This window comes from Molossus molossus, unplaced genomic scaffold (genome assembly GCF_014108415.1).
Source record: "Molossus molossus isolate mMolMol1 unplaced genomic scaffold, mMolMol1.p scaffold_m16_p_1, whole genome shotgun sequence".
NCBI classification, from domain to species: Eukaryota; Metazoa; Chordata; class Mammalia; order Chiroptera; family Molossidae; genus Molossus; species Molossus molossus.
The window spans coordinates 143,851,343-143,876,589 of record NW_023425344.1 but is presented as its reverse complement, the minus strand read 5'-3'; the positions used below and the strand labels follow the sequence as shown (position 1 = coordinate 143,876,589).

The following is a 25,247-nucleotide window of genomic DNA, read 5'->3' as shown; positions in this document are numbered from 1 at the left end:
GGCTGCACCAGTCTGCATTCCCACCAGCAGTGTACTAGAGTCCTCTTTTCTCCACACCCTCGCCAACACTTGTTGTTTGATGATTTGTTGATGGCAGCCATTCTGGCAGGTATGAGGTGATACTTCCTAGTCATTTTAATTTGCATCTCTCTGATGATTAGTGATGCTGAGCATTTTCCCATATGTCTCTTGGCCATTTGTATGTCCTGTTTGGAGAGGTGTCTCTTTAGGTCCTCTGCCTGTTTTTTAATTAGGTTCTTTGTCTTCCTTTTGTTGAGTTGTATGTGTACTCTATATATTTTGGAAATTAACCCTTTATCTGATGTATCTTTGGCAATTGTGCTCTCCCATATAGTGGGTTCCCTTTCCACATTGATGCTTGTTTCTTTTGCTGTGCAGAAGCTTTTTAGTCCCATGTGTTCATTTTTTTCTTTGTTTCCCTTGCCTTAGGCATTGCAACCATGAAAATTCTGCTTTGTGTGATGTCTGAAATTTTGTTGCCTATATTTTCTTCTAGAATTTTTATAAATTCACAAGTCACATGTAGGCCATTTATCCATTTTGAGCTTATTCTTGTGTATGGTGTAAGTTGGTGATCTAGCTTCATTTTTTTTTTTTTTTTTTTTTTTTGCATGTAGCTGTCCAATTTTACCAACACCATTTATTGAAGAGGCTGTTTTGATTCCACTGTATGCTCTTGCCACCTTTGTCAAGTATTAATTGAGCATATTGTCTTGGGTCCATTTGTGGGTTCTCTGTTCTGTTCCATTGATCTGTATGACTGTTCTTGTGCCAGTACCAGGCTGTTTTAATTACAGTGGCTTTGTAGTATATAACCTAATATCCGGTATTGTGATCCCTCCTACTTTGTTCTTCATTTTCAAGATTGCTGTGGCTATTCAAGGTATTTTTGGTTCCATATAAACTTTTGGAGTATTTGTTCTAGTTCTTTGAAATATGTCATTGGTATTTTGAAGGGGGATTGCATTGAATCTATAGATTGCTTTGGGTAGTATGGACATTTTAATGATGTTAATTCTTCCAATCCATGAAATGGTATATGCTTCCACTTTTTTATATCTTCCTCTATTTCTTTTTTCAATGACCTGTTGTTTTCTGCGAATAGGTCCTTTATTTCTTTGGTTAAGTTTATTCCTAGGCATCTTAATTTTTTTGCCACAATGGTAAATGGGATTTTTTTTAGTTTCTCTTTTCTGCGAGTTCATTATTGGTGTATAAGAATGTTGTCAATTTCTTGGTGTTAATTTTGTTTCTTCCCACCATGCCAAATTCATTTATTAAATCTAGTAGATTTTTGATGGAGTCTTTAGGGTTTTTTATGTACAATATCATGTCATCTGCAAATAATGACAGTTTCACGCCCTCCTTTCCACTTTGGATCTCTTTTCTTCATGTCTGATTGCTGTGGCTAAGACTTCCAGTACTATATTAAATGAGAGTGGCGAAAGTGGGCATATCTGTCTTGTTCCTGTTTTTAAGGGAAATACTTTTAGTTTTTGCCCATTGAGTATGATGTTGGCTGTAGGTTTTTCATATATGGCCTTTATTATGTTGAGATATGATCCCTCTATTCCCACATTGCTGAGCATTTTTATCAGAAATGGGTGCTGGATTTTGTTGAATGCTTTTTCAGCCTCTATTGATATGATCATATGGTTTTTATCTTTCATTTTGTTTATGTGGTGTATCACATTTATTGATTTGCGAATATTGTACCAGCCTTGCATCCCTGGAATGAATCCCACTTGATCATGGTGAGTAATTTTTTGAATGTATTGCTGGATCCGATTTGCTAATATTTTGTTAAGGATTTTGTCATTTATGTTCATCAGGGATATTGGCCTGTAGTTTTCTTTCTTTGTAGTGTCTTTTTCTGGTTTTGGAATTAGAATTATGCTGGCCTCATAAAACGAGTTTGAAGTCTTCCTTCTTCTTGAAGTTTTTTGGAATAATTTGAGGAGAATGAGTGTTAGTTCTTCTTTGAATGTTTGGTAAAACTCTCCCATGAAGCCGTCTGGGCCTGGGCTTTTGTTTGCTGGGAGAGTCTTGATTACATCTTCAATTTCCTTAGTTGTTATTAGTCTGTTCAAGTTTTCTATCTCTTCCCAGTTCAGTTTTGGGAGACTATGTTTTTCTAGAAATTTGTTCTTTTTGCCTAGATTGTCCAATTTGTTGGCTTATAATTGTTCATAGCATTTGTTAATGATCCTTTGTATTTCTGTGATGTCAGTTGTTACTTCTTTTTTGTTTCTGATTTTGTTTATTTGGGTCCTCTTTCTTTGTTTCTTGGTGAGTCTAGCTAAGTGTCCATCAATCTTGTTTACCTTTTCAAAGAACCAGCTCTTTGTTTCATTGATCTTTTGAATTGTTTTTTTGGTCTCTATGTTGTTTATTTCTCCTCTGACCTTTACTATTTCTTTCCTTCTACTTGCTCTGGATTTTTCTTTTTGTTTGCTTTCTAGTTCTTTAAGTTGTGAGGTTAGATAGTCTATTAGAAATTTTTCTTGTTTCCTGTGGTAGGCCTGTAGTGCTATGAAGTTTCTTCTCAGGATTGCTTTAGCTGTGTCCCATAGATTTTGTGTTGTTGTGTGTTCATTTTCATTGGTTTCAGGAACATTTTAAATTTCTTCCTTGATCTCCTTGGTAACCCATTAGTTGTTTTATAATATGCTATTTAGCCTCCTTGGTTTAAATGTTTTTGCTGTAATTGATTTCTAGTGTCAAGCCATTGTGACCTGAGAAGGTGCTTGATATGATTTCAATCTTCTTGAACTTGTAGAGACTTAGTTTGTGTTCTAACATGTGGTCTATTTTTGAGAATGTCCCATATGCACTTGAGAAGAATGTGAATTATGCAATTTTCCAGTGTAATTCTCTGTAGATATCTATTCAGTCCATTTGATCTATTGCATCATTTAGAGTCTCTTTATTCTTGTTAATCTCTTGTCTAGAGAATCTATCCAGTGATGTCAGTGGTGTGTTGAAGTCCCCTGCTATGATTGTATTGCTGTCAATTTTTTTTTTGAAGTCCTTCAGAAATTTTAAAATATATTTTGGTGCTCCTATGTTGGGTGCATGTATGTTTACCAAGGTTCTATCTTCCTGTTGGATAGATCCTTTCAATATTATGTAGTGGCCTTCTTTGTTTCTAGTTATGGCCTTCATTTTGATGTCTGTTTCATAGGATTTGGGTATTGCTAGCCCAGCTCTTTTTTCCTTTCCATTTGCTTGGAAGATTTTTTTTCCCATCTGTTCACTTTCAACCATGTGAGTCTTTTGTTGTGAGGTGGGTCTCTTGTAAACAAAATATATATGAGTCATGCTTTCTTTTGTTAATTTATTTTCATTTTTTATTTTTTTGGTATCTTCACCCAAGGACATTTTTGCATTTACCTTCAGATAGAGTTGGAAGGAGAGAGGGAGGAAGAGAGAGAGAAACATCGATGTGAGAGAGAGACATCAACTGGTTGCCACCTGCACGACCCCCACTGGGGCCGGGTACGAACCGAGGTATGTGCCCTTAACCAGAACTGAAACCGGAACTCTGGTCTGTGGGCCAAAGCTCTAACCGCTGAGCCAAACTGGCCAGGGCTACTCTGTGTCTTTTGATGGGTGTGTTTAATCTATTTACATTTAAGTTTATTATTGATATGTGCTTATTTATTGCCATTTTGGTTTATTGTGGCTATATTTTTCATCCTATTTCTTCTACTAATTACAGCAGTCCTTTTAATATTTCTTGCAGTGCTGGTTTGGTGCTAATATTTCCCATCAGCCTTTTTTTGTCTGGGAAGCTCTTTATTTCATCTTCTATTTTGAATGACAGTCTTGCTAGATAGAGTAGTCTTGGATTCAGATCCTTGTTTTTCATTACCTTGATTACTTCATGCCATTCCCTTCTGGCTGGTAGTGTTTCTTTTGAGAAGTCAGTTGATAAGTTGATAACCTTATGGGGGTTCTTTTGTAGGTAACCAATTGCTTATCTCTTCTTGCCTTTAGTATTCTCTCTTTGCCTTTAATTTTGGGCATTTTAATTATGTGTCTTGGTGTGTGCCCATTTGGGTTCTTCTTACTTGGGGCTCTCTGTGCTTCCTGTACTTGTATGCCTTTTTTCTTCACCATGTTAGGGAAGTTTTCTGTTACTATTTCTTCAAATATATTCTCTAACCCTTGCTCATTTTTTTCTTCTTCTGAAACTCCTATTATGCGGATGTTGTATTGTTTCATATTGTCCCAGAGTTCTCTTAGGCTGTCTTTCTGTTTTTTAATTGGCTTTTCTTTTTGATTCTCTGGGAAGTTTTTTCTACCCTGTCTTCTAATTCACTGATCCGATCCTCAGCCTCCTCTACTCTGATGGTTGTTCCTTCCAATGTGTTCTTTATTTTTGCTATGTCATTCTTCATTTCTAATTGATTGGTTTTTAATGCTTCTACAGTATATCTTTACTTATGTTGTTGTGCTTCCTCATGATTATTACTCTGAACTCGCCCTCTGACATCTTGCTCAATTCCCTTTCATTTATTTCATCATCTGTCCAATATTCTTGTTCTTTCATTTGGGATTTGTTTCTTTGTTTCATCTTTTTGACTGTCTCAATGGGTGTTGGAGCCTGCCAAATTTCCCTGTGGGTATTGGTGTTCTGCTGTTTGTGGCTCCCTTTACTGGATTTGGATGAGTGTGGCTGAACCCACTTTAAACACCACTGTCAAGTCTTACTTTCCTGGGTAGATTTGCAAGCCCAGGAAAAGTTCATTTATCTTCTAGCTTTGTGTCTGGAGGCTATTATTCTCAGTTATTTGATGAGCCTTGTGTTTAGCCCTCAGCTGAATGAAAAAAATCCCTCAGATGTTCAGAGTAAGAAGATTTCTGGAGGGTTGGGCAGGTGTTTGCTCACTGCTAATGAACCTCAATTTGCCTTTTTTGGCCTGGCTGGGTGGTGTTAAATTCCTGAGCAAGGGGCTGTTGCTTCTCTCAGGGGCTCTGGGAAGGGGCCTTCAAGCAAGATAGCTACTGTCCCATGAGGGAGTGATTCAGCAAAAAACTCCCCCTGCTGCCCCAGCTCCCCCAGCTCCCCCAGCTCCCGAGTCTCTCCACACAGTTCCAGTCCAGCCTGCCCTTCCTCTGCCGGAGCCCAAGGTGAGTGGCTATAGCTAATTTAGTGCTCTTTCCTGGCTCTCTGCACTGTGGAGCCAGCTTGAAATTTTAACCCTGAGGTAGCTGCTCACAGCTAACACAGCTGCTGTCCGTGGGCTCCCATCCTGCCCTCTCGCCTCTCTAGTCTCTGCAGTTCCTACCAGGCTCAATTTTGTGTCCTCTTTGTGACTGTGGTTATATGGGTCTTCTCCAGCAACTTTCTGTTATTTTTTCCCAACAATTTGTCTTTATTTTAGTTGTAATTCCAGTTTGGTCCTGGGAGATGGTCTATGTAGCTTCCATTCACTCCTCTGCCATTTTGGAATCTCCCATTTTTAAAACTTTTAATAAAAGTATATTACTGTAGTCTGGCCGGTGTGGCTCAGTGGTTGAGCATTGACCCAAACACTAAGAGGTCACTGGTTTGATTCCCGGTCGGGACACATGCCCAGGTTGTGGGCCCAATCCCCAGTGGGAGGCATGCAATAGGCAGCCAGTTGATGTTCTCTCTCAGAGATGTTTCCATCTCTCTCTCCCTCTTCCTTCCTCTTGCTCTAAAATCAATAAAAAGAAAAAAAAGTATATTACTGTAGCCTTGGCCAATTTTTCTCAGTGGTTAGAACGTCGGCCCGCAGGCCAGAGAGTCTGGGGTTTGGTTCCCACTAAGGGCACATACCTCGGTTGCAGTTTGTCCCCAGCCTCGGTTGGGGTTGTGTGGGTGGCAACCACTCCATGTGTCTCTCTCACATCGATGTTTCTCTTTCTCTCTTTCCCCCTCCCTCCCTCCTGCTGTATCTGAGATAAATGCAAAAAATGTCCTCAAGTGAGGATAAAAAAAAAAGTATATTACTGTAGCCTTGGTTAGTTTGGCTCAGCAGTTAGAGCATCAGCCTGGGGACAAATGAGTCACGGGTCAATTCCAGTCAAGGGCATGCACCTTGGTTGCGGTCCATCCCCAGCCTTAGGTTGTGCGGGAGGCAACCAGTCAGTGTGTCTCTATCTCATCGATGGTTCTCTCTGTCTCTGTCTGTCTCCCTCCCTCCCACTCTATCTAATAAGAAACAGAAAAATATCCTCTAGTGAGTAATAAAAACAAAAAAGATAAAGAAAAAAAGTATATTACTTTAGTGCTGTTTCCCAATGTCTTCTTTGACTCAAATGGAGAACCATCCATAACTGAAGAAAAGAAAGAAATGACCCTATAAGAGTAAATATTTCCTCAATAAATAGTTTATTGGACACCTATTGCATATATGGCATTGTTCTGGACAATAGAAACACATAAGGGTAAAAGATAAAATAGGTTCCCCTTATACTCAATGGATTAAGAATCTATGGAAGATACAGCATTTGACTTAGAGAAATATTTTTGTTTGGTATACTAGAACAGTGTGGGAGGTCAAGGAAGGGTGATATTTTTAATATATGTACATTAGGTGGCATATGTCGTTATACAAGAAAAGTCATGAGTGTGTGTAATAGAAGAAAGACTGAAGAATGTTGGAAGGATTATTAATAAAAGCTATCTGGAGTGTCAAAGCTTATTCCCAGGCTTTTACTTGAAATATGGAGCTGTCCCAGAAATAGGCAGTAAAGAGAGGTGCAGGCTATTCTTTTCCTTCTGACAATTAGATTTTCAATCTAGTGCATTTTTATTGACAGGATGTTATATTCATGAACTTCGTGTCAAAACTATATTTAAATCAACCATTTGTAGGTTACTGTGGAAGATACAAAAATTAGTTAAGAACCTCCCTGCCAACCAGAATTTTATTGTGGTGTAGCTAGCGGACATTAGACAAGTATGAAAATGACTGCTCTGGCTGGTTTGGCTCAGTGGTTAGAGCCTTGGCCCGTGAACCAAAGAGTCACAGGTTCGATTCCAGTCAAGGGCACGTATCTTGATTGCGTACCCCGGCTCTGGTCTGATCATGTGGGAGGCAACCAATTAATGTGATCTTGAATCAGTGTTTCTTTCTCTCTCTCTCTCTCTGCCCCTCTCTCCTCCCTCCCTCCCACTGAAAGTAAATGGAAAAATATCCTTGGGTGAGGATTTTAAAAAGAAAATGACTAATACAAAGTAGAAAGAGATAAGAATGAAGTCACAGGCTATGAGATGACGACTATGGCAGATTTTATTTTCCAAAAGTGGTCAGAGTAGTATTTTGTGTCCCATGTGCTCTTCCAGAACCTTGCCACATTCCCATCTAGAATTGGAGATACTTCCCTTCCCCCTTGAAATTCAGCTGGCCTATGCCTGCCTGTATAAATACAGCGCACTGAAAGTGATGCTGTGTCACTTCCAAGGACATGACTTGGCAGCCAGCTGCCATGTTATAAGGAAGCTCAGTCCACATGGAGAAGGCCTATGGACTTCACCTGAAGTCTTAGTTGACAGCCAGCACCAAATGGCAAACTTGCAAGTGAGAGAGACTTGTGATGAGCCAAGTGTTCAGCCTTGGAGCTGTCCTAGATAACCTTAAGTGGAGCAGAGACCCATGCCAGCCGTGTGTGTGTGTGTGTGTGTGTGTGTGTGTGTGTGTGTGTTCAAAGATAAAGTCAAACGCTAATTAAAGTGGTCAGGAGAGATTTTAATCAGTAATATACTACTATAGTAGGGAAAACAGTCCAGCATAAACTCAACTCAACTTTGATTTGTAGAGGCAACTGGGCAGTTTAAAAAGAGAATGAGGGAACAGGGAGGAGGTGAGTGGGGGTTCACAGAGTAGGGGAAGTTGAAAATTACAAAAAGCAGGAAGGAGGATTTGGTCCCCATGAAACACATCTGAGTTTAAGTGAAACTGATGGAAGTTAGGCTCCTACCCTCCGACTAGGCTGGAAGACAGAGACCCTATCTTGCCTGGAACAAAAGGTAAATTCTTTGGCAACCTGGAACTTTCCCAGGAAGATATTTTAAGGGTGGGCAGGGTGATCCTAGGGATGGAGCTGTTAGAAAATGTTAGTGTTTGTTCAAGTCTTTATAGACTAATGTAAGGCCTAGTAGAGAAAGGGCTCAGAGTAGCCTGGCTAGAGATTGCTTAAAGAGAGAATCACACACACATAAGTATTTTGTTTCCTTCTTATACATATACCTAAGCATCAGAACGGATCACTGGATTTAGTGATTATGAGGCAGGACAGTAAGAAGCTAGGGAAATTCCTTGATAAGTGGAATAAGGGAAACTGAGACAAAATAATTAGACAAGGCCAAACAATTTGAGCAATTTACAGTCAGCTAATAAATCACAAGGTTTTATCTTCCCTAACCAAGGACACTTAGGAGCAAATGGTTTACACATTCCAGACTGTCCCAGGGCAGACCACCCTTAGTCCCAGTCCCTCTTCAATGACATTCTTTAAAAACAAAACTAACTAGAAAATAACTGTGGCCCCTTTACACACATCTGATAAATCAACATATTGAAGAACACTTATGAAAAACAAATATTCTGTTAAGACCCTCCCCGGACACCTCCTCTAGGATTCCTGTAGCTAAAGAAAGATTAAAAGCTTCAAGACAAAAGGATCCAGCTCTCACTCTTCCTCCCAGGAGCACACAGGCACCTTTTCCTTCCCCAAGTTCTCCACAGGCATGCATCTCCTAAACTCCAAGGGACCCCAGGAGACTTGCAACCAGGAGAGCAGTGGTAGGTGGCAACAACTAGGGGCTAACTGCCTGAACCTGTCTCCAAGGCCCCCTTTCCCCTGACTTTCTCCTGTTGCTGTGCTACCTTAAGCTCTTCCTCTGTTTCACCATCTCCAGCTTTAATAAACATTCTTTCAAAAACACCTGGCCTCCTATTGTGAAATCTTTCCTGCTGGTGGCCCTAGGAAGACCTGCCTGGGCCCAGGTCAATTATAGGTCATTACTGACCTTTGAAATAACTTGTTTCAGCAGATGTTTGGAGAAGTTACACTGCAGGGGTTTAAAATTTGAGGGGAAACTACAGGAAGGCCTTCTATGTATCAATCTTTGCTTAATTTCACATTTGTAGGAAATTGTTATCCTTAGTTATACCTGAAGCCCAGAAAGGCTAATTGCCCTGAGCCATTAAGTAGAGAAGGGATTAAAATGGAGAAGGTTGCCTGAGTTCTGAAACTTGTACACTTTCTTTTTTTTAACCATGCTGTGGAAAAAGGGATAAAAGACTAGTCCAGGGGACAAAAGCCTGATCTCTGCATTCTGAAGAAGCATACATAGTAGAGAGTGGGATTTCATAAACTATTAATTATAAAGTGTCACAAATTTTAAAAAACTTCCAAGAGGTTCCAAGAAGATGGAAGCAAATTTAAAAGGCCATTTGGGTCACGCTGGCAGGCCTCCGGGGGACAGAACCCCAGGCCGGTGCTCCTTTGGCCGGGGTCTTGACCTGCTGCACTGGGCGCCCGGGGGCCTAGGGCCAACGCGGCTGTCGAGGAAACCACCATTGCTTGGCACTGAGCTTGGACACGTGTCATAAAGGAAAGGCCCGAGCCGCCCTGGGCTCGCAGAGGTCCCCAAATCCCAGCCCTGCTGGAGCACGCGCACAGGGACACCCGCGGTGGCCCGCTTCCCAGGACCCGGCCCGTCAGGGGGCGGGGCTACGCCAGCGGGCATGCGGGCCACGTGATCCGAGGCGGAGCCTGCGCGCAGCCGGCCAGATCGCTTCGGCAGCGGGCGCCGAGGCCCGAGCCTTTGAGACCGGAGCCGAGATAACGCCGAGCCGCGGTGCCCCGGTGGGCCGCCCCAGCCGAAGTCATGGGCAGTGAGTAGTGGCAGCGTGGCCGGGCTCGCGGGTGGCATCTGGAGGGGGGCTCTCACCGAGGGCGCAGGCCCACCGGCCTGTGGCGGTGGGGCTGGCGCCCGCTCGGGGTCGCGGAGCCCGCGGGCTGCTGCGCAGAGCGTGGGCGGGAGGCCTCCTCCAACCTTGGCGAGGCCTTGCCGGCCGCTGCGGGGACGCAGACGCGCAGAGCCGGTGTTTGCGCTCCAGAGGTGGCGAAGCGCGGAGGACCGCTCCAGGGAGGCTGCTCGTTTTGGGGGCGGAGAGTTAGAGAACCTGGAGAAACCTGGACCACTTTGAATTTTTCAGGAGCTTAGAAACCTCATATTTTAATTGCCAAATCACTCTCCCTTGGCATGTTAGTTGTGATGAAGAAAGCTCAACAAAGATTGTTTAATTTTAGAAAAGTGATGCCTGTCATGTATTTAGGGAAAGGAAGGAGTACGTTAGGTAGAATTGCTTTTTCCTTACAATTTTCATTCCAGGCATTCTGAGGCGTTTATTGGAAACTCACTGTGTGTACGGTTTAAGCCTTAAGGACAAGGCCTTGTATTATAGATATCTTTTAATGCCCTCTTCTAAACACTCAGCACCACATATTAAATTACATCGCTGTTCAGATGTTTGTCGGATGAATGAGTAGCTGCACAGCCAAGCTGTGCACCCATTGGCCAACTAGTGGATTTTGGGGGAAGCTAGAAAGGAAATAGAGGAGAAGAGATCCTGGCCTTTTATTTACAGTATAATGGTTAAAATTCTGCAACACAAGAGTAGACATGTAGCAGACGAAAGCATTGCTTGAACATGAATACTCCCAACAGAGGTGATCATGAAATGGCAAAAATCCTGGGAGGATGGCTTGGATTGAGGTGGGACTGGAAAGGGAAAGCGGGATTCTAGGAAGTTTCCTGATGTGGTTGCTGTTTGTTTTGCATCAGAGATGAACACTTTCATAATTCAGATTTACTTTCCAAATAGTCCAAAATGGTATGGGTTACACACATCTGCCCATGAGAATTTCAGAATTCTAGGAAATCAGAGAGTGCCATCATTTTGAGAGGTTTTATAAAAAAGATAGACTTTGGCTAACTGTTGAAGTGTAATTGTCAGTTTTAAAACAATTTTATGATACTAGTTCAGAATCCAATGTGTGTAGGGGAAGATGATCATAACCAATAGCTAGTTGTGAACTCTTGTGTTTCTACGCACTGCAGACACTGGCCAAGACTTAGGTTTGAGAGATTATTATTTTCATTCTCCAGTTGTTTGGCAGGGCTTGACTTCAGTCATGCCAGAAGATGGTCTCTCTCCTAAAAGAATCTTAGTTTATCTTTTATATATTTTAAGAGTAGTCTGGGAAAACAGTACTGTGTGATGAAATGTAATTGTCATTCTCTAAGCTATATGTTGAGATCATTATGTGGGAAAGCAACCAAGCAATGAATAGTGACTTAATGAAGTAAAAGTTATCCATAAAGGTGATTCAATCATCTTGCTCACTTATTGCAGCATCTTTCAGTTTAAATTAAGTCATTTCTGCAGTTTCAGCCCATTTCCTATTGTACTTTCCTCTTCTCTTCTTCTTCTGAAATCTCCTATTTTCTTCTTGAATGCATTGTGTTGTGGGTACCATAGTAGGCTGCATTTTCTCCTTTAAAAAAAAGTTTTTATTGACTTTTTCTTTTAGAGAGAGAGAGAGGAAGGGAGAGAGAAAGAGAGAAACATTGATCAGCTACCTCCCATACCCCCCACCACCACCCTGGGCATGTGCTCTGAGCTGGAAGTGAACCGGACCGCTCAATCCATAGGACAATGCTCAATCCACTGAGCCACCCTGGCAGGGTTGCTTTTTTTTTATGTAGTGGTACTTATTGACTGAGCCCTTACACCTTTTGGGTTTTTTGTCTCAAGTTGTTTCTCTTCCTTTCTATATTGGAAATGGAGAACATTATGATTAATTTTGGGAGTAGGGAATGGGATGGATTACCATGAAAAGTTAGAGAACATTTGCATTTGATTCTATAAAAAGATATATCTCTTTTTTTAAAACTTTGTAATAGGGACATTTATTCTATTTTGTTTTCCCACAGTCAAATTTTTAGAAGTTATCAAACCTTTCTGTGCTGTTCTACCAGAAATTCAGAAACCTGAAAGGAAAGTAAGTATAATATTTTTGTAATATAGAAGGTACCTAAAGGACTTATTCTGGTAAACTAGCAAGATTTATTTATTTTCCCCAACCCTATTGTGGTTGTACTTGGAAAAATATTACTTGCTCCTTTTCCTTGCAAGAGGCAAGAAGTGAATAAAACTGGTACAGACCTGTTTAGATAGCATATCTCATGGTTTCTTTCTTTTTTTTTAAATCCTCACCTGAGGATATTTTTCTTTCTTTTTTTTTAAAAAATCCTCGAGGATATTTTTCCATTTTATCTTCAGGTAGAGATAGAGGGAGAGACTGGAAGTCTACATGAGACACTTGACTGGTTGCCTCCGGCACCACCCAGACCAGGGCCAGGGACAAACTGCAACCGAGGTATGTGCCCTTGGCTGGAATTGAACCCGTGACTCTTTGGTCCTCGGGCCAACACTCTAACCGCTGAGTCAGACTGGCCAGGGCATATTTCGTGGTTTCAAATATAACTTTTATAAGTTTTAACATTTCCAAAACAAGTGTCTTTTTGGCTTGTGTATTAGGTAAGATAATAATGTTTGTCTGTAGTGATCTTTATAATTCCTGTGTATACTGCACTTCCTAATGATATGATCCACTTTTCTATGAATGGCCCTATCTGCTGGGTCAGTTTTGATGAGTATAGCTGTTTTACATAAATGAATTGCAGCTGTGCAAGTATATGCCTTCCATTTTTTTTATTCATTCAGTACAAAGAAAAATCACAGGAATACATTCAGAAGATATTGTGTCTGCATCAAATTGTTCTTCCATCATTGTTCTTCCTACTTTTGGAGATAGGGTATTTAAATTCCAAAAATAGTGTTAATCCCATACTGACCAGTTTCCAGCCATTCCTCTTCTACTGTAATTTCGATTTCTCATAAAACTAACATAGAAATATAAAAGAGATATTTAAAACTTTTGTTAAACTTACTCTTCTATTTAGAAATATATTCCTTTTTTATTACTTTGAGGTTATAAAAAAATGTTCATATAATTTACACTCAGTCCTAACTTTGCATAATATTAGGTTAATTGAAACGTGTGCATATTGGATTGTGTCTGTCTTTGCATCCTTTTCAGTTTTAGTTAATACGGTATAGAGTGATGAGGACTACCTGTGTTTAAATTATTACATTCTTGAAAGAGTAAAAAAAGTTATGTTTGCGAAGTTCACTTGTTTGTTTTAGCTGCTGCTAACAAGGGTGAGACTATTTTAAGAGTTAAAAATAGCATGTCATGATGGGAAATGTTGGCTATGCTTTTAATAGAGATTTTTGCTTTATATTTGCTTTTTCTTGGTTTTGATGGGCTATTCTTTATATTTTGTTATAAGATCCAGTTTAGGGAGAAGGTACTATGGACTGCTATAACGCTCTTCATTTTCTTAGTATGTTGTCAGGTATGTAATCATAATAGTATTAAATAAATGTCTGTACTCTTGTTCTGAGGTTTTGTTTGGTTAGAATTTGAGAAACTTATTTTAGTTTAAAAATATACTGAATTATTTTGAGCATTTTTTTTTTAAATGAAGTGATAGTGAAAATGGTTATCTTGTTCTACTCTGTATTTCTTTTGGTTTACTAGTGGGTTTGAACATTTTCTCTTTTTTTGTTTTAGTTTTCAGTTAATGATATTTATCCATTGTTCCCTTGAGATTTTTTTCTTACTGACTTATGAAAGGTTTTTATATATAAATGTGTTAAACCTTTGACATATATATTGGACATATATATTTCCATTTTGTTTGCCTTTTATCCTGTTGTAGATAGCATGTATTAAATTAAAAATCCCCAAATGCCAAATTCTAGAACCCCAGGGATATACTATGTTTATAAATTAATAAAATTCAATGATGCTTTAAAATTTTTTTCTTCAGAGATTAAGTTTATAAAATGTGACCAATCCATGGTTGTTGTGAGGATTAGATAATTTAGGTGAAAAGCCTTTTGAGGATTTTGAAAAGTTTTGAAATGCATAAACTTTTTTTAAAAATTGTATTAAGAAGCAATAAAACTGATTAGGTCCATAATTTTGGGAAAAGCCAAATATATTTTTTTGAAGAGTGAAACAATTTGATCATTATTTTATTGTACTTAGTTTAAAATTGATTTGGGTGATCAGACAGAACTTTTTAAAAATATAGAAGAGTGCAAAGAAAAAAAAGCATAATCATCCATATCCCTGTCATATACTTTGAACATCTTGGAAATTCCCCTTCCCTCCCTTAAAAAAAAAAAAAATCAGGTTTATGAAGGTGCAATTTATGTATGGTAAAATACACTTTTTGTTGTTAATCCTTACCCGAGGATATTTTTTCATTTTTATTTTATTTTATTTCATTTCATCTCATCTTATTTTATTTTTTTAAGAGAGAGTGGAAGAGAGGGAGGGAGGAAGAGAGTGGGGTGGGGTAGAGAGAGAGGGAAAGAAACATCCATATGAGAGAGACACATCAACTGGTTGCCTCCAATCAGGGTGGAGATCAAACCTGCAACCCAGGTACTGTATGTGCCCTTGACCAAGAATCCAATCTGAGACCCTTTGGTTTGAGATTGACGCTCTAACCACCGAACCACTGATCAGAGCAATGCGCCAGTTTTTTAAGTATACATTTTGAGAAAAATTTTTTTTTATGAGTTCTTTTTTTTTAATCCTCATCCAGGGACATTTTTTGCATTTATCTTCAGATAGAGTGGGAGTGAAAGAGGGGTGAAGAGAGAGAGAGAAACATCGATGTGTGTCATATCGATTGGTTGCCCCCCACATGACCCCAACTAGGGCTGGTACAAACAGCAACCTTAGCAGGAACCAAACCCAGGCCTCTCTGGTCAGCGGGCTGAAGCACTAATCGCTGAGCCAAACCTGTCAGGGCAGATTTTTTTTAATGATGAATTAGTTTTTGTTACAGATGTTTCTCCTTTTCCTCCCCCTAGACACCCTCCTCCCGATCCTGCCCCAAAATGTTTTGACAAATGTATATGCCCACATACTACCTCAGTAGATAGAGAACATTTCTGTCAATCGAGAAAGCTCCCTGTAACCTGTCTCAGTAAAGCCTTACCTCCAGTCTCAGGCAATCACTGGTCTATTTTCTGTTCCTGTAATTTGATTCATCTTTTCTGAAGTTGATATAAATGGTGTATAGTAGTACTCCTCAATACTTGACTTCATCATCAGCTTTTTGAGAGTCATTCATTTTGTTGGTATAGCAGTGATACATTCCTTTTTATTTGTTAGTGGTCTATATATCTGTATCACAATTTGTTCATCTAGTCGCTTGGACATTTGGGTTGTTTTCAGATTTTGACCATAGCAATAAGTTGCTGTGAACATTCATGAACAGTACCTTTTGTGGACATGTTTACATTTCTCTTGGGTGAATACCTAGGAGTAGAATTGCTGGATTGTATGGTAAATATATGTTCAACTTTGTGAGAAATGGTCAAATTATTTTCCAAGTGGTAGCCCCATTTTATATTCTCACCAGCCAGGTATAGGAGTTTCAGTTGTTCCTCATCCTTGCCTACTCTTGCTATTGTTAAGCATTTTGAATTTGCCCTTCTAATGGGTTTGGTTTTAATTTGCATTGCCCTGATAAATGATATTGAAATTGTAATTTCTAGTAAATGATATTGAGGAACTTTCTTGTATAATTATTGGGTACTTATTTGCCTTTTGTAAAGTGTCTTTTCAAATCTCTTGACCATTTGAAAAAATTTGAATTATATGCATTTTAAACATTTTCTGTATATAAGTTCTTTGTCAGATATATGTACCGTGAATATTTTCTCCTAGTCTATGGCTTACCTTTTCATTTTCGTAATATCTTTTGAAGATCACATTTTGATGAAATTTAGGTTATCTTTTTCTTTGATGGATCATGGTTTTTGTTTTCTATCTAAGAAATTTTTGCCTATTCTAATATTATGAAGATTTTTCTTGTAAATATCTTACAGTTTTAGCTTGTATGTTTTGGTCTGTGATCTATTTCAAGTTAATTTTTGTGTATGGCATGAGATATGGTTGGGGTTCACTATTTTTCTGTATGGATAGCCAGTTGTTGAAAACGCTGTCCTTTCTCCCATAAATTACTACCTTGGCATCTTTGTTGAAAATCAACCATACATGGATGGATCTATTTCTATACTATGTGTTCTGTACCATTGATCTATGCCCATTGTTACAGTAAACCACACTATTTTGTTCACTGAAGCGTTATACTAAGTCCTGTATTCAGACCATAATAGTCCTCCAACTTTGTTCTTCCTTTTCAAAATTCTAGGTTCCTCATATAAATTTTAGTATCACCTTATCAATTTCTGTCATATCTGAGAGAATTACCATATTGATAGTAGTGAATCTTCTAATCCAGGGATCAGCAGACATTTTTCTGTAAAGGGTTAGATAGTAAATATTTTAAGTATGACATTTCTCATGAGTGTTTTTTATGCATCTTCTGTTACTTTATTATTATTTTTTAATTCTCACCCAAGGATATTTTTCTGTTTATCATGAGATGGGGGGCTGGGGGGAGAAACATTGATGTGAGAGAGACACATCAACTGGCTTCCTCCCTCTTGACCAGGGCAGAGGACAGGACGAACCGAAACTGAGGTATGTGTCTTGACTGGAATCAAACTGGCCTGGCAGCTCATTGGTCCGCAGGCCATTGAGCCATACGGGCCAGGGCTGTGTTACTTTATTTTTCTTTCCACAATATGTTTACAGAGTTGCCAAGCTGTATCTTTTTTACTTTCTCCTACTCATACAGTTCTGCTAGTTGTGGGTGATTTCTTGATTCTCTTTCCCCTGAACCTCAAACAGCTTTATTTCCCTCTTCCAGCCACAATTTAAGCTTTTGGTATCTCCTGTTCTACCCTGTTTTCTTTACTTCAGGGAATGGGGGAAGGTGTGATAAGCTGAGGTAAGTGCAGTAAATGCTATCTGGCTCTGCCATCTCTTTCTTAGATTTTTGTTCAGTGTCTTGTGAGGATTCTCTCTACCTGACTGAGCAGGGCTTCGTTCCAGTCCCAACTTGAGAGCATTGCCCAATTCCTAATTAAGTGTAGGCCTATGATCTTCAGTTCTATCAGAGAGAGTCCCATGGCCTACTTTTCCCATCATTTCTTTTCAGCTGCTGTTTCTACTCCTCTCCTAATCAAAAGAGGCAAAAAGATATCTGTGCAGCCTGCTCTTTTCCAGGGTGGATTTGAAATGTAGTGAGAATTCTGATGCTTCTGTTGTCTTCATTTTGTGTGATTTTGTGCAGTCTCTGCTCCTCCACTATCTGCTGTTTTCTTCCCCACCCTATGACCACCATTGTTTCGAGTTTATCATCCCTTTTCTTGTTTGGGTGCTTTCTGGATTTTATTTTTGTTTTTCTTAGCTTTTTAAATTCTTAATAGATTTTACCATTTTACATATTGTTAAATATGTGTTTTCTTGCGTCAGGGAGGGAAATTCTGAAATTTAATTGCAACTTGCCATCTAACCCGGAAATATCTTGCTTGGTTTTCAGTTCCCATTTTCTTTGGAAATCTCTAGTTCTAACTCTATGTTTGTCCATCTGGTTGGTTCAGGGTTTCCATCACATCATGAAATTCTTGTTTTTCTGAAGTACTGTATTGTATTTTGTCAAGTTGAAACTGATTATTATCTGTAAGAGTTAAAAGTTTAGAACTCTGCAACTGTGATAGAGTCATAGGAAATAGCTCCTGCTGCCATCCAACTATTATACAGTACAAGATTCTGTACATGTACAATATTGAGTACATATTTGTCTGATTACTGAGTTTAATAATCCTGATGACTACAGGAAAGGAAGGGAGGTTGGCTGACTTTTTTCTTCAGTATCCCACATAACATCTAACCATGGAGGTATAGTACCTGTCTCATCAGATGCAATTAAGGAAACTAATTTGACTGACCAATCTATTTCCCACTTAGAGAATATTGTGATATGGACTATATAGTACTGTTAGTTGGTTTTTATACAGTAACTTTTTTCTTCTCCATCCCTCACAGTAGCTGAAGAGTGTTTTCATATGCATGCTTCTTCCTTCATCAATTTTGCTTCCCAGTTAAAAAATTCATATGTTCAAAGAGGTTTAGGTTGACCAGGTGGGTGGTTTAAATTTGCTGGCAGCAACTTTTGCAGTTCTTAAAAAAAATTTTTTTTTTTATTGATTTTTTTTTTAGAGAGAGAGGAAGGGAGAGGGAAGGAGAGATAGAAACATCAATGAGAGAGAACGTTGATTGGCTGCCTCCTGCATGCCCCCCACTGGGGATTTGGCCTACAACCTGGGCATGTGCCCTGACTGGGAATTGAACCGGTGACTTCTTGGTACATGGGTCAACACTCAACCACTGAGCCACACCAGCCGGGCTCATTTTTTATTTTTCAATTGCAGTTGACATACAATATTATATTAGTTTCAGGTGTATACTCCAGTGATTAGACACTATATAACTTATTAAGTGATCATCCCGATAAATCTAGTACCCATCTGACACCATACATAGTTATTAGAATATTATTGGCTATATATATTCCCTATGTTGTACTTTACATCTCCATGATTATTCTGTAACAACCATTTTGTACTTCTTAATCCTTTTACCTTTTCACCCATCCCCCCAGCACTCCCCTCCCATCTGGCAGCTGTCAAAATGTTCTCTGTATCTGTTTGTTTGTTTATTTTGTGTTTTAGATTCACTTGTCGATAGACATGTATTTATTGCCAATTTATTGTTCATATATATATATATATATTTATCCTCAACGGAGGACATTTTTCCATTTTTTGTTCAGAGTGGGAGAGAGAGAGAGAGAAACATTGACATGAAAGGGACACATCGAGTGGCTGCCACCCACACAACCAACCAGGGCCAGGGACAAACTGCAGCCGAGGTACGCACCCTTAGCGGGATCTGAACCCAGGTCTCTTGGGACCGCCGGCCAACGCTCTAACCGCTGAGCCAAACCAGCCAGGGCAGATACATATATATATATTTTAATCCTCACCCAAGGATATTTTTCTGTTTATCTCCAAATATAGTGGGAGGGAGGGGGAGAGAGAGAGAGGGAGAGAGAGAAAGAGAAACATCAGCTTGAGAGGGACACATCAACTGGTTGCCTCCTGCACAACGTTGACCAGTGCCGGGGACAAACCGCAACCAAGGTATGTGCCCTTGACTGGAATCGAACCTGTGACTCTTTGGTCTGTGGGCCAATGTTCTAACTGCTGAGCCAAACCAGCCAGGGCTATTGTTCATGTTTTTTATCTGTTTTTGTTTTTTTTTCTCCTTAAAGAAGACTCTTTAACTTTTCATGCAATGCAGGTTTGGTGGTGATGAATTCCTGTAGCTTTTTCTTGTCTGGGAAACTATACACAGTATGTCCCTTGATTCTAAATTATAGCTTTGCTGAAAGAGTAATCTTGGTTGTAGGTCCTTACTTTTCATCACATTGAAGATTTGCCAGTCTATTCTGGCCTGCAAAATTTCTGTTAAGAAATCAGCTAACAGCCTTATAGGAGCTCTCTTGTAGGTAATGAACTGCTTTTCTCTTGCTGCTTTTAAGATTCTCTTTTTGTCTTTAACCTTTGGGATTTTAATTATGATGTGTCTTAGTGTGGGCCTCTTTGAGTTCATCTTGTTTAGGATTCTGCACTTCCTGGACTTGTGTGTGTATTTCCTTCACCTGATTAGGGAAATTTTCTGTCATAATTTTTTAGGTAGGTTTTCAATTTCTTACTCTCTTTTCTCCTTCCAGTACTCCCATGATGCAAATGTTGGTATGCCTCTGGGGAGGCTCCTTACACTGTCTTCATATTTCTGGATTCCTTTTTACTTTTGCTGTTCTAATTGGGTGTTTTATACTTCATTATATTCCAAATCGCTGCTTTGATTCTCAGCTTTATCTACTCTACTGTTGACTCCCTGTAAATTATTCTTCATTTCAGGTAGTGTATCCTTCATTTCTGATTGGTTCTTTTTTATGGTTTCCATGTTCATATTTATGCTTTTTGAAGTTCTCTTTTTTTTTTAATCCTCATCCGAGGACATTTTTCCATTTTTTGTACAGACAGAGTGGGAAGGAGAGAGAGGAAGAGAGAGAGAGGGAAACATCGATGTGAAAGGGACACATCGAGTGGCTGCCACCCGCACGACCAACCAGGGCCGGGGACAAACTGCAACCGAGGTACATGCCCTTAGCGGGAACCGAACCCGGGTCTCTCTGGACCACAGGCAGACGCTCTAACCGCTGAGCCAAACTGGCCAGGGCTGAAGTTCTCTTAAGTTCATCTACTCTTTCCCTAAGTTCATTGATCATCCTTGTAAGTGGTGTTTTGAACCCTGCATCTAGTAGATTGCTTGTCTCTATTTTGTTTAGTTCTGTTTCTGGAGTTTTGTTCTGTTCTTTTATTTGAGATGTTTTTCTTTGTCTTCTAGTTTTGCAGCTTCCCTGTGTTTGTCTCCATGTATTAGGTACAACTGCTGTGTCTCCCAGGCTTGGTAGAGTGGCCTAATGTAGTAGGTGTCCGGTAGGGTCAAGTGGCACAGCCTCCCAGATCATCCAAGCTGGGCACTCCAGATGCATGCCTCCCCCCCACACCCCCCCTATACATCCCCTCCTGTATTTTAGCCTTGATTGTTGTTGGCATGTCAGTGGGAGGGATTTATCCATGGAGGATCATCTGTGCAAGAGCCCACCCCAAAGAGCAGGGCTTAACTTTGGCAGGGCTCTGGTGCTTGTTGAGTCTGCCCGAGTGTGTCTTCGTGGAGGTGGTTGGGTGCTTCTTCAATGTGGTATGAAGCTGTTAACTGGGTGCGCTGGCTCTGGGTCCTCCTGAGAGGTGAAGGTCAAGGTCATCTGCCACCTGTGTGCTGCCCAGGGCCACCCAGCATGAGCTTCAAAGTGATCTGCAGATGGCTGTTACTTGTGCTGGGCTTGGAGTTGCCCCAGCGAGGCCAAACTGTGAACCAAGGCCGGCTGCTTCTAGTTCTGGGTCTGGGGTCACTTACCAAGAGGTGTGGGACATGCTGAGGCAAGGTGCTGCTTGTTTGAGATATTTTAGGAAAGTCTTAGTTGTAAGCCGAGACAGGCCATTAGTATGGAAAGCCACTGGAAACAGTTTGCATGGTCCTGCAACTTGGGTGGGGCAGACTGTCGGAATCACCAGGGTGGGGCAAACTGTGTGTGCCAGGTTGATGGAATCTGAAATATGGTATTCCTCTGCTGGCTTTGGGGTGGGAGGTTCATCAAAGGAACAATGGCCTCTGCCAGCACTTTTGTCTGGGAGAAATCTGCCCCCAGCTCACCCTGATGCCAACCACTTCAGTTCCTCTCTGTATGTCCCTGGTGCCTTTCAAGCTGCTGTTCCAGCACTAGAGCTCAAAAAGAGTGAGTCAGAGTAAGTCTGTGTACAGGTCCTTTAAAAGGAACTTCTTGGAACTCCTGCAGCCCTCTGTCTCACTCATCCTCAATTCCCACTGATTTTTACAGCCAGAAGTTATGGGGACTGCTCTTTTTAGCACTGGAACCCTGGGATGCGGACCCTGGTCTGGGGCTGGGATCCCTTGCTCCTCAAGGGGAACCTCTGCAGCCAAGATATCCCTCCCGATTTTTATCCTCCACATGTGGGTGTGGAACCAGTCTGTTCTGCATATTGGCCCGTCATATCAGTCTTAATGTGGTTTCTTCTTTAAATTCCAGTTGTAGGACTTCTATTCAGCTAGATTTCAGGTGGTTCTAAATGATGATTGCTTTGTAATTTAGTTGTAATTTTGATGTGGTTGTGGGAAGATGCGAGTACCTCCTTTACTTATATTGCTATCTTGACCAGAAGCTGGTTGTAAATATTTTTAAAAAATCAGTTTTGGCTCTGGCTGGTTTGGCTCAGCGGTTAGAACATTGGCCTGAGGACCAAGAGTCTCAGGTTTGATCCCGGTCAGGGGTACATACTGACAAACCTCAGAAGAGGGGGTCGGGAGGGAAGAGATAAACCATAGAACTTACAAGCATGTATGCGTAATCATGGACATAGACAACAATGCTGGGGGCAGGGAGCGGATCAGAAGGAGGGTGTCAGTGGGGGAAAAGAAACATCTGAAACAAAAATTAATAAAAAATATATATATATATCGTCAGGCGAAGATTAAAAAAAACCCAGCTTTTTATAGTGAAGGTTTTTTGAAAACTGGAAATGTATTTTTCTGTGTCTCTGATCCCCACAAGGTCAGAGAGGGGGTATGGTCCAGTGCTGTATCCTAAACAACGATCATATGATAGGAAGCATTATGTGCTTATTTTAGAAAATCTGATAAATACTGAAAAGAATAAAGAAGAAAAAGTCAACCATAAACTCACCCTACAGATAATCATTGTTTAGGATGTAAAAAAAATATTTACACCTTGTTACCTTCTACACATATTTTAAGAGAGCTGAACTTTTTATATGTACAATTTTGTGCCTTTCCTTTAATATACCAGGGTTTCTTGACAATGGCAGTAAATTTTAGGTCGGTTAAGTCTTTGTTGTGGATGGCTGCCCTTTGGGTTGGCAGCATTCCTGACCTCTACTCACTAGATGCCAGTTGCATTTTCCCTCATGTTGTGACAACCAAAAATGTCTTCAGATGTTGCTAGATGTTCCCTAGGGATGGGAGTGGGGGAGCAAACTTGCTCCAGATTAAGAACTACTGTTTTGTTTTGTTTTTTTAAATTTTTTTTCTTTATTTATTCTTAGAGAGAGGGGAAGGGAGAGAGAGAGAGAGAGAAACATTGATGAGAGAGAACATCAATTGGACTCCTCCTGCATGCCCCACTCTGGGGATTTGGCCCACAACTTGGGCATGTGGCCTGACCAGGAATTGAACCGGTGACCTCTTGGTGCATGGGTCAGTGCTCAACCACAGCCAGGCAAGAACTACTGTTTTATACTTAGTATTACAACATACGCACTTTCTCATTCTGTTACAAACTTCGTAAGTACAATCTTTAGTGGCTGCATACTTTTTCTACTATATATGTCATCTTCAGTCTTAATTTGGAGTGTGGCCTTGGCCGTCATTAGTCCTATAGCTTTGCAAAATTATTCTGTGACTAGGTAAGTATATCCTGTAATTTACTGATAGTAAATTTTTTTAAATTATGTTAAACACAAAATTTACCATTTTAACCATATTCAAGTATACAGTTCAGTGGTGGTAAGTATATTCACATTGCTATGCAACAAATCTTCATACTGATAGGAGTATTTACTAGTAAAATGCTGTAAGTAATGGTTTCTGGTTTTGTTTTGTTTTTTTCTTTCTCTTTTTTAATTCCTTACCCAAGGATATTTTTCCACTTATTATCAGATAGAGTGGGAGGGAGAGAGAGAGAAAAAAAGAGAAAAACATCTATGTGATAGAGCCACATCAATTGGTTGCCTCCCACGTGACCCGACCAGGGACGAACTGCAACTGAGGTATGTGTCCTTGACTGGAATCGAACCCGCGACTAATTGGTTCATGTGCCAACGCTCTAACTGCTGATCCAAACTGGCCAGGGCTTTGTTTTTTTATTTTCATTAAAAAACTTGACCTTTAAGATATGTTTTGTTAAAGAACATGAGAAATCATGGGTTTTTAAAAAGTATTGCAAGCATTACATGAATGTGTTACAAAATAAGTTCAAACTTAATTTATATAATACTTTTATAAAATGTTTTATGTCATGTTATAGATACCACTGTTTGGAATCATGTCATCAGATTCTGCAGATCCTTTCTATTGGATGAGAGTGATTCTTGCATCCAACAGAGGTATGTACTTTTCTTTTGCCTCCAAACTAGTACTGGCATCAAATACATCTGACATTGTGGAAACTATTTTTTGAATCCACAAGGAGTGGAAGAATATGATAAAAGAAACTCATTGCCTGGAAGAAGAGGCCAATATGTAAATAATAGAACCATGTGTTTTGTTTATTCTAATTATAGAAATATATTACAGTAGTATTGAGGTACACAGAGAATGGAGTGATTAGAACTGCTTTGATTTTCAACCCTTTTACAGATTCTCTATTTTTTTTCCCTCTTTTTTTTTTATCCTCAGCCGAGGACATTTTTGCATTTATCTTGAGATAGAGCAGGAGGGAAAGAGGGAGGAAGAGAGAGAAACATCGATGTGAAAGAGACACATCGATTGGTTGCCACCCACACGATCCCAGCCGGTGCCGGGGACAAACCACAACCGAGGTACGAGGTACGTGCCCTTAGCGGGAACCGAATCCTGGCCTCTCTGGTCTGTGGGCCGACACTCCAACCACTGAGACTAACCATCCAGGGCTCTATGTAATTTTTGATAGTGCGTTATAAGATTCACAAATCTTTTAAAATTAATAACATTTTTTAGCTTAATATGTAATTTCTAGGCTTGATATGTACTTTTTTATTTTGCATTAAAATAAAAATATTTGCGTAAGTTTTAAAGTAATGATTTGGACAAGTTTTATTTCAACAGATTTCTTTAACATTTTAAGTTTAGAATTTACAGAAATTTGTATCTTTATAGTATTTCTAGTAATTTTTAATGCTTTGTTGCAAGGTTGTCTTAATAAGAATGAAAATTTGCTTGTTAACATTTAAGCTTGTATTTTCATAGATGTAATTAAGGACTGGGACTCTTCTAAAGTAATCTGCATTGTATATAGTAAAGATTATTTACTTTCCTCTTCCTTTACAGGAACTTTAATGGAATTGGGTATCTCCCCAATTGTAACATCTGGTTTGATTATGCAGTTGTTAGCTGGAGCCAAAATCATTGAAGTTGGAGATACACCCAAAGATAGAGCTCTATTCAATGGAGCCCAGAAATGTGAGCATTAATACAGTTAAAGAGTCTTTTCAGATTTGGAAATTTTGTGGTAAAGATGTTTTTCTATAGTCTTTTATGTCTGTGGTTGTAACATGTACTCCTTTCCCTCAATTTTTGTCAGTATTTGGTATGATCATTACCATTGGGCAAGCCATTGTATATGTCATGACGGGCATGTATGGGGATCCTGCTGAAATGGGTGCTGGAATCTGTCTCCTTATCATTATTCAGGTGAGAAATCCTATTTTTTATATGCAGATAACAAAATAGTTTTATTCTTTTTTTGAAAC

The 25,247-nt window shown here is 39.7% G+C and overlaps 1 protein-coding gene across 3 annotated transcripts in view; it reads left to right on the top strand.

Moving 5' to 3' along the window:
* The first annotated feature begins 9,807 nt into the window (after positions 1–9,807).
* SEC61A2 (SEC61 translocon subunit alpha 2) overlaps positions 9,808–25,247 on the top strand; it is a 45,239-nt gene continuing 29,799 nt past the window's right edge. For all 3 annotated transcript variants that reach the window (XR_004956406.1, XR_004956405.1, XM_036239976.1), the window contains exons 1-6: positions 9,808–9,899; positions 12,005–12,072; positions 13,427–13,492; positions 23,825–23,903; positions 24,826–24,957; positions 25,079–25,188. Coding sequence is in view for 1 of the 3 variants with exons in the window: in XM_036239976.1 (XP_036095869.1) it covers positions 9,893–9,899; positions 12,005–12,072; positions 13,427–13,492; positions 23,825–23,903; positions 24,826–24,957; positions 25,079–25,188 (462 nt within the window). In the remaining 2 variants the exon portion in view is untranslated. The remainder of the gene's footprint in view (positions 9,900–12,004; positions 12,073–13,426; positions 13,493–23,824; positions 23,904–24,825; positions 24,958–25,078; positions 25,189–25,247) is intronic.